This window comes from Chaetomium tenue (assembly GCF_020726465.1).
Source record: "Chaetomium tenue strain MPI-SDFR-AT-0079 chromosome Unknown F5144scaffold_4, whole genome shotgun sequence".
NCBI classification, from domain to species: domain Eukaryota; kingdom Fungi; phylum Ascomycota; class Sordariomycetes; order Sordariales; family Chaetomiaceae; genus Chaetomium; species Chaetomium tenue.
The window spans coordinates 3899754-3915942 of NW_027117332.1; the positions used below are offsets into that span (position 1 = coordinate 3899754).

Below are 16189 nucleotides of genomic sequence, written 5' to 3' on the forward strand. Positions count from 1 at the left end.
TGCCAGATCATTATTTGCTCAAAATAGAACTTAATCTGCTCGCTTTTTTCCCATCGCCGCTTTCGTCGATCAGATCGAGCATGGCAAAGGCAAATGATAATATGTCTGAAGCACTGCTTTCCATTGTCACAGCGGCCATAACCTGAGAGGTTGCATTCGATTCAATGCCCGGACCCAATGCGGGTAATATGCACCCAGATGACTTGTACGACCCAGATCCCCGATCTATAGACAGCGGGGAACTAACATTTATATTACCCGCATCAATAATGGATGGGTTTTAACAAACACGGCGCGACAACAGCAGATCCCAATCCACGAAGACGGGTAAATTTAGATCTCGTTCATCCGTCTGGCGCGGAAGAGCATTCAACAATATTCGACCCTGCAAACTCCGATACGACGCGTCACCGGCCATATTGAAGTAGATCTTTGCCGGCAGTTAGTTCGGAGGCGGCCCGCCGTCAAATCATAATACAAAAACGTGGTGAGCCCAAACAAAAACAACCATGGCGATAATAGACTCCCATTGATCTCGCAACGACAACCCCCTAAATCACAACATCTCCCCCGTGCCACCACCCAACCAACAAAACAACAACTAACGACCAACCACCACCAAAAGAAATCACAAAAGAAACCAAAATGCTCCTCCACCTAACCACCCTCCTCCTCCTCCCCCTTGGTGCGCTCACCGCCGCCGTCCAGCCCCTCACCCCGCGCGCCGTCTCCCCCGACAACAGCTGCGGCGCCTCGCACTCGAGCTACACGTGCCCCGGCGCGCTGCCCTGCTGCTCGCAGTACGGCTTCTGCGGCGCCACCGACGCCTTCTGCCTGACCACCGCCAAGTGCCAGACCAAGTTCTCCAACACCACCGCCGCCTGCCACGCGCCCGTGCCCGGCACGAGCGTCTCCATCGATGGCACGTGCGGGACTGAGGGCGCCGGGAAGGAGGGCTATCGCTGTCCGGGGAACGCGACAGTGACCAGTTGTTGTAGCGCGGCGTGAGTTTTTTTTTCGGGTTTTTTTCTTTTGTTGTTGTTGTTTTTTAGGGTGTTGGTGGACTGGAGTCAAGTGTTGTTGCTGACGATGGAGGGGGGTTGGTAGGGGTTACTGCGGTACCACTGCCGACCATTGTTCGGCGGAGACGGGTTGCCAGGAGAAGTATGGGAACTGCACCAAGGCCGCGGCTGCTAAGGATAGGCGTCGTAGCGTTTTGTTGTTTTAAACGGGTTGACGGAATGATGAACCGCACAACAAAAGACCGCTGATGGAGAAGGGGATGGTTGGGTTCATGTTGGGTTCCTGTCCGGCTTGGCCCTTGCTTTTGCTTGTATTTACTTATATTTGAGAAAGAACGGCTTTCTTGATGGGGAGAGCTACTCTAGTCGGGATAGGTTCAGTCCTTCCCTCTGCATTTGCCAAAGGGACGCAGGAGCAACGACGGGACAGGGCAAGTGTAAACAATGGCTGGCATCGCCATGGGACCCTATGGCGCTGTGCACTCGCTGCTTGCCAATTTGGAGGGCTCCGCACAGATGGCTGTCCATAGCCACACATTGCCACGCGTTTACCACACGAGGGCTGAGCTCCAAGTCCCATGTCCCCCGCCAGGTAATAGATGCACGACCCCCGTCTCTACGGTAGATGAATGCACAGGCTTCCCCCTTAATGCCATTCCAGAGGGCAAAATCCTGTAGCTTCGGCATCCTCGATACGGTATTACCAGCCAGGTATAACAGGTCATCAATCCCTCTGCGGCTCCGCAGAGTGTCTCGTAGGATTTGCGACGTCAGCGCCAGGGACTTTAGGTGATGCCATGTCCAAGAAGAGTTGCGAGCAGCGTGGCTGAACAAGTCTTCAGCGTTGACCATGTAGGCGACCGAGAGTTGTTCAAAGGCGACGCTTCTAGCGGCAAACGCCATACCGATCCGAGGATCCACAATGCGGTAGAATTCCAGCTCTTCTCGTTGTTGTTGCCAGGGCATCAGCGGGCCAGTCTCGAGGATCCTCCCCAAGCTCTCGCTGAACTCTTCAAAGACCGATACTCTTTTGAGACTTTGTGGAAGGCGGTCCTGTACCAGCTGGAAAAGGTCTGTCAAACTGGGATTTTAGTTAAATGTGTAAGGTGGGAGTCGGGTATCATGGTATCAATGCCCTCGAAGTTAAACGCCGGAGCGCTCGTAGGGGCCGTGCTGGCAGAGTTCGCCGCTGCGGTCTCATAAGTCCGTGGCCGGAACTGGTAGGCCTCCTTGGCCTTGGCGAGGGTCCTCGACTTCTCCGGGCACTCTCCTGACCACGCCGGATGCCTTCCTCCGCAGGCCGGGCATCGGAGCGGGATTTCGTTTTTGTGAGTAGGGCACTGGTTCTCGCCGTCCCTGCCGCCCTCTCCATGGGCTTTCGTCCCGCAGCGCGGGCACAATGGGGTAGCCTTGCAATGATGTTGTGTGTGTCCCCACTTCCAGCACTTGTAGCACTGTGTTGGGCTGAGGGCAGCCCAGTAAGGCTCGCAGTCCAGTAGTTGAGCCTTCCAGATCACTCCCTCGTCGCACGCCTTGCGTGCTTCCTCCTGGGAGGTTAAAGCAACCAGCACTGTTGCCCGGGTCGCCTCCCTGTGTCTCGGCACTCTGAACTTCACTTTATCGACTGTGTGGAGGCCTGTTTGTTTCCCGAATTCCTCCTCGGTGACCCCCTGGAGGTCCTTCTTCCACACGCCCTTTAGCAGGACTGCAAAGGTTCTCTTGCTCTCCTCGGCCTGCTCTCCGAAAGCCTCCTTGATCCAGTTGGTGTTCATCGAGTGCCAATCTCTCGCGCCTGCGTTCTGGAATGTGACGATTGTATCGCCGCTGGGGAGCCTTCGGGCCGCAACTGCTCCCTTCTTGATAGACACCCGGTTGATGGCCTGGATGGTTTCTTGCGGGGTGCGTTTGGCGAGATCGGCCGGCATTCCTCTGCCTCTGACTAGAATCTCCTTGTTTATGCGGGTCGGCACTATCTTTGTCGGCGTGTTAGGCTGCGGCTGAGAGGGGGCAGCTCCATGAGCGGCCACTGCGGCCCAGGATCCTCTGTCCTGGGCTCCGGTTCCGTTGACGGCTGCCTTCATTTCCTCGGCCACCACCTTGCGGAGGTTGGCAAGCGAGATGTTTCCAGTCTGTGACTGAGACGCGTTGTGCACCTTCCGGACGGCTGCTAGCAGGTCCTGTCCCATGCCTCTGGCTGTCCCTTTCTTCTCGGGGTCTGCTAGTCCCACCAGCTCGTCAACCATCTTCTTGATAACCTCTATGTCGGAGGGTGGGGGTGAGAGGGGCGGGGTGGGGGGCAAGTGTCGGGACTGCTCTAGCCCACTTCTTCCCCTTTGGACTGGGGCAGTAGGGCCGGCCATCCCGCCTCCACTCAGGGGTTCAGGGGGGCGTGGTCGTCTGGGTAACTGTGGGTGGGTCGGGTAGCTCGTGGGTCCGTGCGTGGGCGATAGAGATTTCCAGGGCGACTGCGTGTCCCGGATCGCCCTTCTTTCCACGCCCACTGCGGCCGCGCTGCGGATTACGCGTCGGTGCACGTGGTGTGGCTAGATAGGGCTTTGCGAGAGCTTTCGATCAACGCAAGCTTTGGGACTTTTGGGGCCGAAATTCAAGGACTTTTCAGAATATCTAAGATGTCCCAGTACTGATATTCCTACGTTTTATTTGACATCTCTTCAGAAAGGCTAAAGCCGACCCCGAGTCCCAGTGCCCATATAGTACACCGCACCGAGAGGAAAGCATGCAACTTGCACGGTAGGAGCAAAAGAACGGCCTAAGAAGTAAGAACGAGAAAAGAAACCAGCCCGGCGATGCCGAGAGGCCAACCTAACCCCCGCTTAACAGCGGACAAACTCTGCCTGTGCTGGTTTGGTGCAACCGCCCCCAACCCATCTAGAAACCGTATTTCTTTGGGTCCAGGTCGTAATCCTTTGGATCAACAGGCACACCGAGAGTGCGCTTCAACCCCACGACATATTCGGCTCTGCTGATCGTCTCGGACTTGTTCGCTTTGTAGTAGACCTTGAATGGTCGGGGGAGGAGATCGAGATTGATGTAATCCCATCTATCGTCCGGAATATTGTGAGAGGAGCGCCATTCGCCCCTCTCAGTCCCATCGTCGCGGGCCAAAATACGCATACGGGCCTCCAACAAGATGTGGGGTTTGGGAACGATGACCGGGGCATCGTCCGAGCTGTAGTCTGGTGGCGCATAAAGGGCTTGCCCATGCGCAAATGCAACGTACCCAGGAAGCGCCTCGGCCTTCGGGTTGATGAGAGCCGCGCCCAGTGGCGGTAGGAACCAAAGCGTGTCTGACTGTAGCATGAGGACTACGGCCCCGCCGGAGACATGGAAGTGATATCCCCCCATCGCCTTGCGATTCGTGCCGCACGACACTGGGTCATCGCAAGGAAAAAGGACCAACGGCAACTCCGACGTGGTCTCCAGGGCGCGCTTTGCCGCCTCCAGGGATGCATCCGGAATGACAAACTCTATATTCTGTCCGGGGTATTAGCCTGGTATCCGGTGCCTCCGTTGTTGGGGGATACTTGCGGCCCCTGCAGGTCTTACGCCGACGATCATGTCAAGGTAGCCACCCCATAAGATACAAGGAACCCCGGCTGCATTAAGCACACGAGAAATCGGCCCCACGGACCGGTCCATCATGTTGATCGGTATTGGGCCCGTAGTCTTTGTTTACTTCTTCGTTTTGGTGTGTAGGTATCTTTGTGCCTAGGTAATCATCGAGTCCTCGATTCCTCGTTGGCAAGAAAGTGAGGGGCCTCGAGGACTCAATGTCCATGGGCCAAAGGACATTATATCTCCGCCGAGAATAAAGAAGGATCACCCGCTGAGGGGAGGAAGCGCGCCCCAGCGCCGCCTCGGGAAAAGGGAGTCCGCATCTGTTACGAATTAAAGCTTTATGCCATACATTCGGTCCGGATTTGCCCATGCTCACAATGAAGTCAGCTGGAAAATGGCCACCGCGTGTAGTCATGGCTTTTGGGGTTGAGAGTGGCGGAGTCAACTTTTCCTTTCTTTCACCGCAAACGGCTTCCTCGACAGTCAATTTGTGGGTTAGCCGCTTGCGGCATCGCTATCCACAACCTTTGCTTTGTTCCCCGACTTGCTAGCGTTTTGTCTCACAGCCGGGGGAACTCGTAATCTTTGGGGTCATGCCCAGGCGGGAATCTCCGATAGTCGTTCGCCGAAGCGATCTCCTCGCCCGCACGACACTCACCCTCCCACACCTTTGAGTTGGCAGCCCGGGCCGGCTCCCATGACCCTCAGATGGCCAGACCAACGCCTGATGGACTAACTCACCAGGGACGAGTTAGAGGGAGCAGAGGTTACTCTGAGGGGTCAACCCTCATCTGAGAACTGAGCAGACCGTTTGCACTTTGCGGGGCGGAACCATCAGATCCCTACTCCGAGGCCTCCTAATACCCTTCGGCAGGGGCCCACAGGCTTTAGAGAAAGGCTGGCACAAGTCGTCTTCACACGGGCTTAAAGTTCGGCAGTCAGTAGATCTCACCCAAATGCCCTCACATTGGGATTTCGTGGCAGAGCCCGCAACCTGGGCTTTAGTATGGAGTTGCGGCTAAAGAGACACCTTCCCAGCACTACCTTCCCAGCACCTCAAGCCCCATCTCGTAGTTTAGGTAGCTATCGATGTTCAAGCACCACCACCCTCACCAACAGCAGTGCACACCGCCCGGGTGTTCCGCAAAGGGGCAACCTACCGCGCCGGCCATGACATGTACTGTACGTACATACACGCTATCAATCGACCTCGCTCCCTCCTCCCAACCCCCTCTCCCCCCATACCTACCTACCTACCTATATGCCCCCACCCCCACTCCCCAACCCCCCCCTTTCACTCCGCCACCGGACAAAGATCATAATACCCATCCACATTATTCCCCCACCACTTCGGAAACGGCACCGACGGGCCCCCCGCACCAAACACGGCAAAGGACAGGATGAAGAGCGCGGCCAGGCTGGCGCCGTCGAAGGCGCCCGTGACCAGGTAGGAGTAGTCGCGGAACACGCGCGGCCGCCGGTTGCGCAGGTACAGCTGCACGAAGAAGCCCGCGAGTACCTGGCTGAGGAGCACGCACGTCTGGGACGCGTTGTAGGGGATGTAGCCGGCGTATTGGAAGAGTTGGGGCGTGTTGATGTCGTGGAGGGAGAGCGTGCGGATGCGGGGGATGAACTGTGGTTGTGGGGGGTGGGTGGTGGTTAGTTGGGTTTGGGTGTTTGGGGTTGGGTGTGGGTGTAGGGGGAGGGGTGAGGGTTGCATGTTATGTTAGGAAAGGGGGGGTGGATATCATGTTGGAGGCGGGGGTTGAATGGGGGTGGTTTCTGGTCCAAAAAGGGGGGTCACTCACATATGCAATCACCCGGTGGATGACGACAACACCAAATCCAATGGCTATACCGATCGGCACCATCTCGTACAGTCCCCCGTTGCCGTAGAGGTACTTGGCCAGAGCCCACGAAGTGGCGTTGGTGTTGTATGCCTGGGCAGTGGCACCGCTCCAGGAACTGTTCCCGTCGGTGTGGGCAAGGAGGTCGCGGTTCCCACCGACGATGGAAATCATCACGGCGTAGCTGACAAACCCGCCGAGAATGGTGCCGTAGATCTGTGTGAGGAACATCACGCGGGGAGGGATTTTGACTATGGTCAGGTTAGCTTTGCTGATTTGTCCAGCGGTCAGCTCAGGGTACCTACGATATTCGCCCATCTTCAAGTCATTGGACAGGTTGACGGTGTTGGCAATCACATTGTGCGACCAAGCGGCAAAGTACATGTTGCCAATGGGGCGCTCGGGGAGAATCAAACCCGCCAACATCTTGGAGAGGTTATTCGTAGCGATGCCATTGCCGTAGCGGGAGAACAAAAGGGTGCTCTGCAGAAACGGTCAGTAATCCCACCCCATTCTGATTCGAATACAATCCTTACAAATGGGGCGATGAAAATGCCCAACAGAAGGGATACGATGTAAGCCCAGACTGGCAAGGTGACGTTCTGGGTGGTGACGACGATGAGACCGAGGACAAAACTAAAGACCAGCACGGAAATATACCACCACCACGGAACCTCCTTGTAGTGCTCCATCATGTGTGCGTGGTGACGATCGTCGTGCCTCCCGGCCTTTGCGCTTTTGAATGCCTTGACCACGTCCCCGCCCCAGAAGAAAATGCAGTGGGCAACGAGAGCGCCAATCTAGGATATGGTGAGCCATTGCCAGCAACATATTGAACGTTACCGGCTCAGACAGGGCAGGTTAGGGAGGGTTACTTACAGCGGCGTTCGCCATGAACATGGCATATGCAAAGGTCCCCGTGAGACGAGGAATACCGTATTTCTCCAAGGCCTCCTTGTTGAGCACGCCTCCGGTGAAGACTTCGGTGGTGGGATAGGTGGAGCCGTCCTGTGACCGAAGCCGCGTTGACATGAAGGGTTGCGATTTAGCCTCCCACGCATTGGTGTAGTAGATACCGAGCATGGCTGCAAAGCAGATCAGGTACCCCAGGGCCACATGGACCTGCAGCGAAAGCGGGAGTGCGGTGTTGAAGGAGGTGATCTGGGGTCGTTCGTCAGCGTATTCCCCTCGATCCTTGAGGCTACTAGCCTTACATATTGCCAGTCGAACGATAGCGAGAAGAGTCCCAGGCCCTCGTTGTTGAGGGAGCCTCCGAAGAGGTTGGTGAGGATTGCCGCCTTCGGGCCAGTCGCCTTCATGGCCGCGAGGCATGGGATGGAGACAGCGTTGAGCCATGGCCAGATATACGCAGGGAAGAACTCGTAGAAGAACATGCCCGTAAAGCTGTACCAGAACCAGCGGAGAGGCTTGGAGTCCTTGACGTGTTGCCAGTGGAGCCCTTGGAGCGTCTTGACAGTCGGTAGCGAGCCCCAGTAAACAGCGTCGACGTGCCAGACGGCGATGGGCCGCAAGATTCCACAGAGGCCGTATCCGAACAACCCGATGGAAATGACAGCCAGAATGACAGTAGTGGCACTGAGGGGTAAGTCGTAGAACAGGTCTTGAACGGCAAAGACCATGATGCTCGCGGATGCGTTGGACGCCGACGTGGCTGTGATGGCGCAGATGGCGTGTTCCTTCAACCTCCAGGGCCCGGGGTTGATGAAGTTTGCGATGGTTATCCAGAACGGGAGCTTCCCCTGGCCGCCTCGCGCTCTCCACCGAGCAGTCAATTTATCACCACGAGGGAGGACATTGGCCCAGGCTTCACCGATAAAGTAAGCAATGAGAACGATGAATGTACCTTGGATGGTGATTAGGGTTGGTTTGAACTGGATGGTAACGTCAGATACATGTATGTGCGGGTGTGTTCAATCCGATCAGAGCACCGGAATTCATAGGACAGGCAAATACTTACCGTGTAGATCTGGTACATGACAGCCTGAAAGGCGGACAAGCCAGTGGCCAGGAAAAGGCCGCGGAAGGTCAACGAAGGGTCGTGGTCATCACGCAGCGGGAGAAGATGAGTGGCCGCATCGGCTCCCGTGATGATGATCACATCCTCGCTACCGTCCTCCTTTTCCTGACTGCTGTCATTGTCGTACGCCGGGGGCACTGGTTCGATCTCGGGAGACTCGGCGGAGCCAATCTTGGATTTCTTTTCGTCGTCGATGGCGAGATGCGGCTGCTCACGGGTGTCGTGGGACTCCTCAGGGCGAGGGACCTCGACGATGGTCGTGGCCGTGTCAAGGGCCGTCATATTGCGGCTGTTGTCGAGTGCCTTGAGAACGACGGGCGGCTTGGACGGGGCATGCAGAGATTGACGAGACAAAGTCGCAACCCGTGGCCCTGGAACGCCATGCTCCTGACCAAGAGATATATGAATTGTGCATTGTAAACTCGGAAATCCCCCGTCCTCTGATTGAGACGGGCGTCCCCCTGTGCGTCTCTACGGTGGTGCAATCCGAGTCAAAAGTTGTGTTACCGCGTCGCTTTTGATTGTCATTCGTGAATGCCGGTTGCAACGGGGTAGCCCTGACCGGTCTGCTTAAGACGACCTTCCTAATGAGGCATGTGCTTTATACGGATGCTGCCCCTGGGGGGCGGCAAATGCTGCCGCCCGGGGGCCACCCAGCCGTATATTTCGAAGGAGGGGTTACTCTGGGTATGCAGTTTGACGGCCCTCCGAGGTGTTGCAGATGATGGTAAATCTGTTGGTTATCTCCCCTTTGCTTTGGGCCCTTCCCATGTGGTATCCCGGTTAATCCCAGTTGGGTGCGTGATATTGCGTTATCATCCCCCTTTTCCCACCTTCCTCAACTTTCATACGGGACCCTGGAAGATGGATGCATCCCGCAACAATGGTGCGGTTTTGGGGGCAATAAAAACAATAAAACCAACAGGGCAAAAGAGAAGATCCATGCCAGCATGCCCCCACTTACGTACATGTTGTCGGTTGCATGCAATGATAACCCCCCGAAGGTCTGAAAGTTGGTTCTGGCCTTTTTTATCTTGGGGTCCGCTGCGGGCTTTGAACAACGTGCGAATTACAGCAGCAGGGTTGCATGGCAGGATAGACCCAAGAACCGGCCAACCGGGATCTGTGAGGAAGAATCCGGAAGATGTTACTCTCCTTTCTGATTGAGAACTTGCTCGTTCGGCCCAAGCGACTGATATGAGGGAACGTTCGAGTTTGCACCATAGCCAATTAAGGAAGGACGAAGGAAGGAATTCTGTTCATATCCACTTGATGCGGAAGAAGTATTAGCTAAATGGGCAGTTCTAGATAGGTAGGCAAGCGGTGGTAACAAGGGAGGTTATGAGGGGGGAAATGGAAGCCGCTGCCATGGGGCATCGACATATTCTATAGGTACCTACCTCAGGTACTTCCGGTTGTTTTCTTATGGTAACATTTCCAATGATGCGAAAGGCGGGGGTTCAAGTGTCACTGCTGTCCATTAGGCTCTAGGTCCAGATAAAGTTTGAGGCCAAGAATTGCCAAGCCGCAAGTTAACCTGGGTCTCACGGGCTTCAATGTTGTGACAGGTGCATGTACCTGCTTGTATATGATGTGGTTGAACGATCCAGTGACACTACGTCAGGTACCTGGGTAGGTAGGTACTTTGTAATTGAAGGGGCAGGTAAGTCAGCAAAGCTCAACACTGAAAATCGAAGCTACCTAGATATCATGAGATGGGCTGTTATTGTCACATGTTCTTCATTCGGTGATGCGAGTGTACTTCCATACTAAACTGCAATGTTCCATCCAACATTTGCCAGAGTCTGGAACACAGGTATTGTATTATACCTAGAAGGGGTCCTTGGATGGTTAACTTGGTTTCAACATCCGTTCGGCTCTACAAAATCTCGAATTCAACTTCACCGCCGTCTGAGACACGATAGGAATACCTATCCTTGGAAATGATGCCCAGGAACTGAAATCATTAACTAGCCCTGGCCCAATGATCTGTTGATCATGAGGGAGCCCAATAAAGTTACGAGTCGTCGGAGACTCCGAGTTGATGTCCTCCCCAGATACAGAGTGCCACGGGTTGTACTTTGTGTGCCAACGCGTGTGATGTTCTGGCATTTTGGGTTTAGAAACACCCGTGCACTTGTTCAAACAATCGCGGAGGGCGGTAGCTTTGCGTTGCCAGTATGAGCATTTGACTGCTTCTCTCCCAGTCTCTTGATATTCCTTCCTCTGTTTCTAGCTATCTCGGGTTAGTGTGGGAGGGTTGCTCTGTCGCGCCCAGCGTTACATCGGGGCTCAAAGGTCAGCCTCGGGGGGATTCTTGTCCGACAACGCGTTTAACCCCCGAGAAACTGTTCGCGTGTGCCGATCCATCTCTCACCTCATCTGGATAGCCTTTGATCCGCGTATTTACGCCAAAATGCGCCAATCCGTCGTCTTATCCCTTGTCGCAGCCGGCACCGCCAACGCGGCGGGGCAGCAGCTCGTCCCGGGCATCGACTCGGGGGTTTCGCCTGTGCCAGGGCTTCTAGCCCGCCAGTTCGACGACTGCACTATCCGTAGCACATGTCATGGGTGTTTCGGCGATGGCTACGTAGTGTGCGACAAGATAGGCTGTTTCAACCCCGAAATATACCAGCAATGCTGTCACAATGCCCGTCAGTACCTATCTTCCTTGTTCCTTCTTGATACATACAGGGATTTTACTAACCGCCGGTTGCAGGACTCTGTGTGGCGAAGGATAACAGCTGCTGCAGCGACTGGGTATGTGGCTGAACCCCGTTTGTAGCCTGGCCGTTTTCAAATTCAACTAACACCATGACGGTAGGGCGGACCAGGGGAAACTGGCACGTCTGGTGTTCCTAACGTGACGGCCGCTCCGACACCAATGGAAACAGACGTCTCGTACTATTCATGCACTCGCGGGGAGCCCGGGGAAGATTGCTGCCAGCGTGCGCAACCCCGACTGCACTGGTGTTCTGGGGAGTTCCCCAGCTTCGGCTGTTACAACAACAAGAACCAGTTCTGTTGCACTGACGGCACCATTTGCGACCAGGAGGGCTGTTGCGAGCTTTTTGTACGTACTGCGAACCTTCCACTCATTACTTCCACTAACTGGGCGTGTAGGATGCATCGACAACCCACCCCTGGGCTGCCACGGCGACTACTACTCCCAGCGCGGCGCGGACACAAACCACAGCCGCCACGAACGCAGTCACGGAAGCACCAACTTCAGCGCCAACCAGCGCCACTGATGCTCCCGAGTCGACCACGACGACCTCTGGTGCGGGCCGAGTGTCGGGACCGGGACTTGCGATGGGACTGGTCGCTTTGGCTCTGTTTTTCCTCTAGGTAGCCTCGGGACTAGCTGAGTTGCGGTCTATGAGGTGTCTGTATCATTGGCAAACTTTGTACCACAGGGAACCTTCGGTTTCAATCGCTTCGGGTCAACAGTACAAAAGTTGGATTGTCATGATAGAAGCCGGGGTCTGTGGTGGTATGGATACCTTACTTGTAGGAGTACATATATAGGTACCTATCTTAGACACCCCCCTCAACTACCAACCCCTGGCCACTACGGGTTTATTCTTCTCAATCAACTGAATCGACTCCTCACCCACGACCTGGCCCTCCTGGTCTCGGTCGTCCTCACCCTGCTTCGCCGCAGCTGCAACCGTATCCCCAGGACCTAAACCAACAATGACAACCCTAGTCCCAACTGTCTTGACCCACTCGTCCGTCCCCCTGAGCGTGGCAGCTTTGTTCGGCCAAAGGAACCCGCCCAGGATTCTCCCCGGAGAAGTAGCATCCAACAACCGGCGCATCTTAGCCGGCCCCGTCCGCCCCATGACCAACAACACCACCCACGTCCCCAACACAGCCGTCGCCAACGCCAGCACCACAGCCGCCGGCACCATATACGGCAGCCGATACCGCACCCGCCGACGATACACCGTGACCAACACCTTGTCATTGATCCCCCCACCACCACCACCACCATCCCTCTTCCGCCCGCCCACACCACCACCCGCAAACCCCCCCACCGCCGCCGGATCATCCAACCCCCACCCCTTCGTCCCCACCACCGCATTCGCCGCAATATCCGTCCACACCAACCGCACCACCTCCGCCACCCCCTCCGCACTGCCACTCAAGCCCTGCCACTTCCGATACAGCGCCAGACTCGACTGCCCCGAATAATCCGCATACCCCTCATACCCAACCGCCCCGGGCCGGCGGATGCCAAACACATTCTGCAGCGCGCGCACGTAGAAATCGACGCCGGGGAGGTTCTGGCCCTGCTTGGCGGAGACGTAGTCGCCGCCGGAGAGGAAGGATTCCGCGGTGACGATGCCCGGCAGGCGGAGGGAGGGTTGGCGCACGGTGGTGAGGTTGAGGGAGGGGGGCGGGGCGGATTGGGAAGGGGGGAGAATGCCCCAGAGGGGTTGGGCGTTCCAGAGGTTGGTCGGGGCCATGTTCTCGACGGCCCAGTGCGGGTGGTCGGCGGGGGAGGGGTAGGTTTTGGGTGAGGCGGAGAGGACGTGCAGGGCGGTGAGGCCCGTGCCGTTGTGCTGGAAGGTTACCGTGCGGATGGTGGCGCGTACGGAGGCGGCGCAGCTGAAGATGGGGAGGGACCATTGCGAGCCGGGGTCCGGGCTAAGGTTGGAACCGCCGTCGGTGCGGCGCGCGGAGCCGTAGACGAGGCCGCACCCGACGAGGCTGCTGTTGATGTTGGCGGGGTTGTCGTGGTCGCCGCCGGCGCAGATCTCGGCTGGTGGGGGGTTAGTGATGGAATGGAGGGGGGGGTTATCATGGTTGGTGGTATGGGATGGGATGGTACGTACAAACGAGGTTGAACTGTGGTTCGCCAATCATCCATGGATTTCGGGTTGGCTCTGATCCGTTGGTTGACTCGGCTGGTTCGAATCGCAGATAGTCTCCATAGTCCAGAGTAGATCTAATAGATTGGTAGTCGACGGCGAAGACGTTCTCATCAATCCTGAATCCGAGTGAAGTGTGGTTTGCAATTGAAGAATCGCCCTCGTCAGCGAAGAACTTCATCCCGGGAGTCACGTCAAGCCGCGTGATATTGTCTGCATCGGGGTCGGTGGCGTTGAAGGTGGCCAGGGTGAGGAAGTTGTTTGCCCAGGCAGCCTTGTATGCCCTTTCCCTGAGGTCTAAATGATCCTGACCGTTGCCGTCTTTGGGAATTGTCAAGTCAGGGCTTGTGCGAGACAGGGCGGAGAAGCCACCGTGATCTACGAGAGCCATCTTTCTTGGCGCAAGTCGACGACCGGGCTGGTTTTGCGACAGCTCAAAGTCAAAGGTGACGTTCAAATCCACACACTGCGCTTCTGGCTCGATGAAAAGGATATCCTCTGTCCAGGTGGTACCATACTCATGAAAGGTAGCCGGTGCGGTGTGGTTGCGGAAACCAATGCCCCCATTCTTGGCGTCGACAATGAGGCCGTCGATCAGCTGTATGGTCGAATCGAGGATCAAGATGTCAACCTGTCGATATCCTGATTTTAGATACCACCCCGACTCACCCAATCCATCCGATGCGTTATATCGGCTTCTCCACTGGATGTCGAAGATGCTTGATACCGACTGATCTACTTGCTCGGCTCCCTCCCGCAAGGTGGATCTCCAGAGGTCAGGGATAGCGCGGCCGTAGACAACTTCGCTGCAGTTCTGGAGCAGCCCCTGCTGCACACAGGTGCGGTTCACCCAGGATCCGGGACATGTGTCTAAGCCACAGCTTCTGGTGAAAGGTCCCGTAACCTGATCGGGGGTGGCATAGCCAAAGGAAGATTTGTCTTTGACAAACTGGAACGTCTCCAACGAGGGGTCGCCTGGTTCAACTGTCTGATATAGGCCGAGAGGAGTGACGATAGCGGCTACTGAGATTAACAGAACGACGACTGTCTGGAAAAGCAGGCCGTTGCTAACGCGGCGAAGGACTCCATGTCGCGCCGCTGCGTCGGTTTGTAGAAGCGTTGGCCAAGGGGAAGACTGCAGGGACCGACCGAGAACGGACCAAGTGACAGCGGTGTTTCGTTCATCAACAAATCCGACAAGAGCAGCAGGGAAAATCACCGATAGAAATACTTGCACTGGTGGGGTCTCCTGTTAGCGAGGCACCGCACATGGGCTCAGGGGAAAACAACACTGCAGCACGAAATACGAAGTACGAGGAGGCCATACCAAGAAAAACGCCTGCGGCAATGAGACCCGAGGTCTCTGAAATCGTGAGGTCCACCATTTCGCGTCAAGATCACCGTGGCTTTTCGCGATCCTGGCGTGGTCAGGGGGAGAGTTGGCCGTTTAAAGTGGACGAACCCCAGGTTACATCAGGCATGCCACCAATGAGGTCCGCGGAGTCCCTGGCATCGGGGCCGCATGTTGCTCCGTCTTACTGGCATGTCTTCAGCCGGCCCACAGCGCAGGATCACCAGCATGCTCGGGATTTCACGTGCTCGTCCCACGGCCCGGCCCGAGATGTCGAAACAGATGTGGCGCCGGGAAGACCAGTTGGTACGAAATATCTCCGGATATAATCATACCTTCGAGACCATGTGTTGCGTAGCATGTACTGGTACTTATCACGTAATTTGCTGAAGAGTGATGCCTAGGAGGTCCTTCATGCGGCACACAGGAACGCTTGTTCAAAGCAGCTCTCCTCGACGTTTTTGTGGCCACATGCAGTGGCCGGTCGAGTTATGCTGTCGACCTTTTTGGGGGGTCAGAAAGCTGGAAGATGGTGTTCCGGCAAAAGAGAAAAGAATGGGAAAGCGAAGAAAAGAAGAAGAAAAGGCAAAAAAAGGAACGCGGTTTGTGTGGTGAGATGGCTGGGGGGCAATATATCCTTATGAGCCCGGTCACTATTGGATGAAGCTGTTCTGGGAGTACGAGGCCCAGATAATACGAATCCAAGGCCGGGTTTATTATATGGCATGCTTTGCAACCACAGTGTCCAAGTTGCTCTTCCCGGCCCGCAGGCGCCTCGTTGCAAGTGCAGGTAATATCTTGGGGCTCCAGGCTCGCAGTGACGGAGTGATTTTGGAAAAGGTGGTTGTTGTTTGGTTATGGAGGTTTCGTTGATTTCGATGGATGCGGGGTGAAGGCCTTCGTGTCTTTGGCCAGAACACCGAAATCCCACGTGTGGGCGAAAATTAGGTTATCGGTCGGGTTTAAGGAAGGCCCATTTTCGCACCGGGATTCCAATGGGCCGGATTGCCCAGACCCACGGCGAAGGGTTTCCAAAAGCCTGACCCAACATTATCGAGTAAAGGTTTTGCAAAACCACACGATTCCGATAGCTTATCCTGCTTATCGCACAAGGACCAAGATAGCGTCGCGAGGCAGATGAGGAGCTTTACCCCTGTCAGTCTGGGTAAAGGAGAAGCGAAAAGGAGCGTAGAAAATCTGGAATAGAGACGTGAAAGAGCGATGGTGAATTTCATATTATGGTAAAGATGGTATGCTGAGAGTCTCTATGCTGTTGCTATCTTCAACGCAGAGAAAAGGTACCTGGTGACGGAATCGTTTTGTGGCTTCAACGGCTGGTGGAGTCTGGGGTCGGGAAAATCAGAAGGAAGGCTGGCTCACGTGCTGCCAGCCCTGCTCGGGAACTTTGTTTTTGTGCCAAGAAAAGTCCCCACCACATCGGCACATCCAGCCAAGATCTCCAACGTCGCGGAGGC

At 55.8% G+C, this 16189-nt stretch overlaps 6 protein-coding genes across 6 annotated transcripts; 2 read left to right on the top strand and 4 right to left on the bottom strand.

Moving 5' to 3' along the window:
- Positions 1-645: 645 nt before the first annotated feature.
- Positions 646-1228, top strand: F5144DRAFT_548498 (uncharacterized protein; the record flags this gene model as incomplete). Its single annotated transcript, XM_066787531.1, has 2 exons — positions 646-1004; positions 1108-1228. The coding sequence occupies 2 exons, from the start codon at positions 646-648 to the stop codon at positions 1226-1228; spliced, it is 480 nt and encodes a 159-aa protein (XP_066643690.1).
- A 151-nt stretch (positions 1229-1379) lies between these two features.
- On the bottom strand, positions 1380-2102 carry F5144DRAFT_489282 (uncharacterized protein; the record flags this gene model as incomplete). Its single annotated transcript, XM_066785718.1, has 1 exon — positions 1380-2102. A coding segment is annotated over one exon (723 nt), but the record flags the coding sequence as incomplete, so codon positions are not given.
- A 1809-nt stretch (positions 2103-3911) lies between these two features.
- On the bottom strand, positions 3912-4388 carry F5144DRAFT_491660 (uncharacterized protein; the record flags this gene model as incomplete). The annotated part of the gene is made up of 1 exon (XM_066785874.1): positions 3912-4388. One exon carries the CDS (start codon positions 4386-4388, stop codon positions 3912-3914), a length of 477 nt encoding a protein of 158 aa, XP_066643692.1.
- A 1497-nt stretch (positions 4389-5885) lies between these two features.
- Positions 5886-8924, bottom strand: F5144DRAFT_255104 (OPT oligopeptide transporter). Its single transcript, XM_066783474.1, has 7 exons — positions 8427-8924; positions 7663-8340; positions 7328-7609; positions 6985-7248; positions 6754-6931; positions 6410-6699; positions 5886-6234 (listed from the first exon to the last, which is right to left on the bottom strand). The coding sequence occupies exons 1-7, from the start codon at positions 8766-8768 to the stop codon at positions 5896-5898; spliced, it is 2373 nt and encodes a 790-aa protein (XP_066643693.1). The 5' UTR covers positions 8769-8924; the 3' UTR covers positions 5886-5895.
- Positions 8925-10827: 1903 nt separating this feature from the next.
- On the top strand, positions 10828-11937 carry F5144DRAFT_255120 (uncharacterized protein). Its single transcript, XM_066783475.1, has 4 exons — positions 10828-11140; positions 11206-11246; positions 11311-11559; positions 11610-11937. Exons 1-4 carry the CDS (start codon positions 10903-10905, stop codon positions 11832-11834), a joined length of 753 nt encoding a protein of 250 aa, XP_066643694.1. The 5' UTR covers positions 10828-10902; the 3' UTR covers positions 11835-11937.
- Positions 11938-12040: 103 nt separating this feature from the next.
- Positions 12041-14748, bottom strand: F5144DRAFT_489465 (uncharacterized protein; the record flags this gene model as incomplete). Its single annotated transcript, XM_066785729.1, has 3 exons — positions 12041-13254; positions 13328-14599; positions 14691-14748. 3 exons carry the CDS (start codon positions 14746-14748, stop codon positions 12041-12043), a joined length of 2544 nt encoding a protein of 847 aa, XP_066643695.1.
- Positions 14749-16189: the final 1441 nt, after the last annotated feature.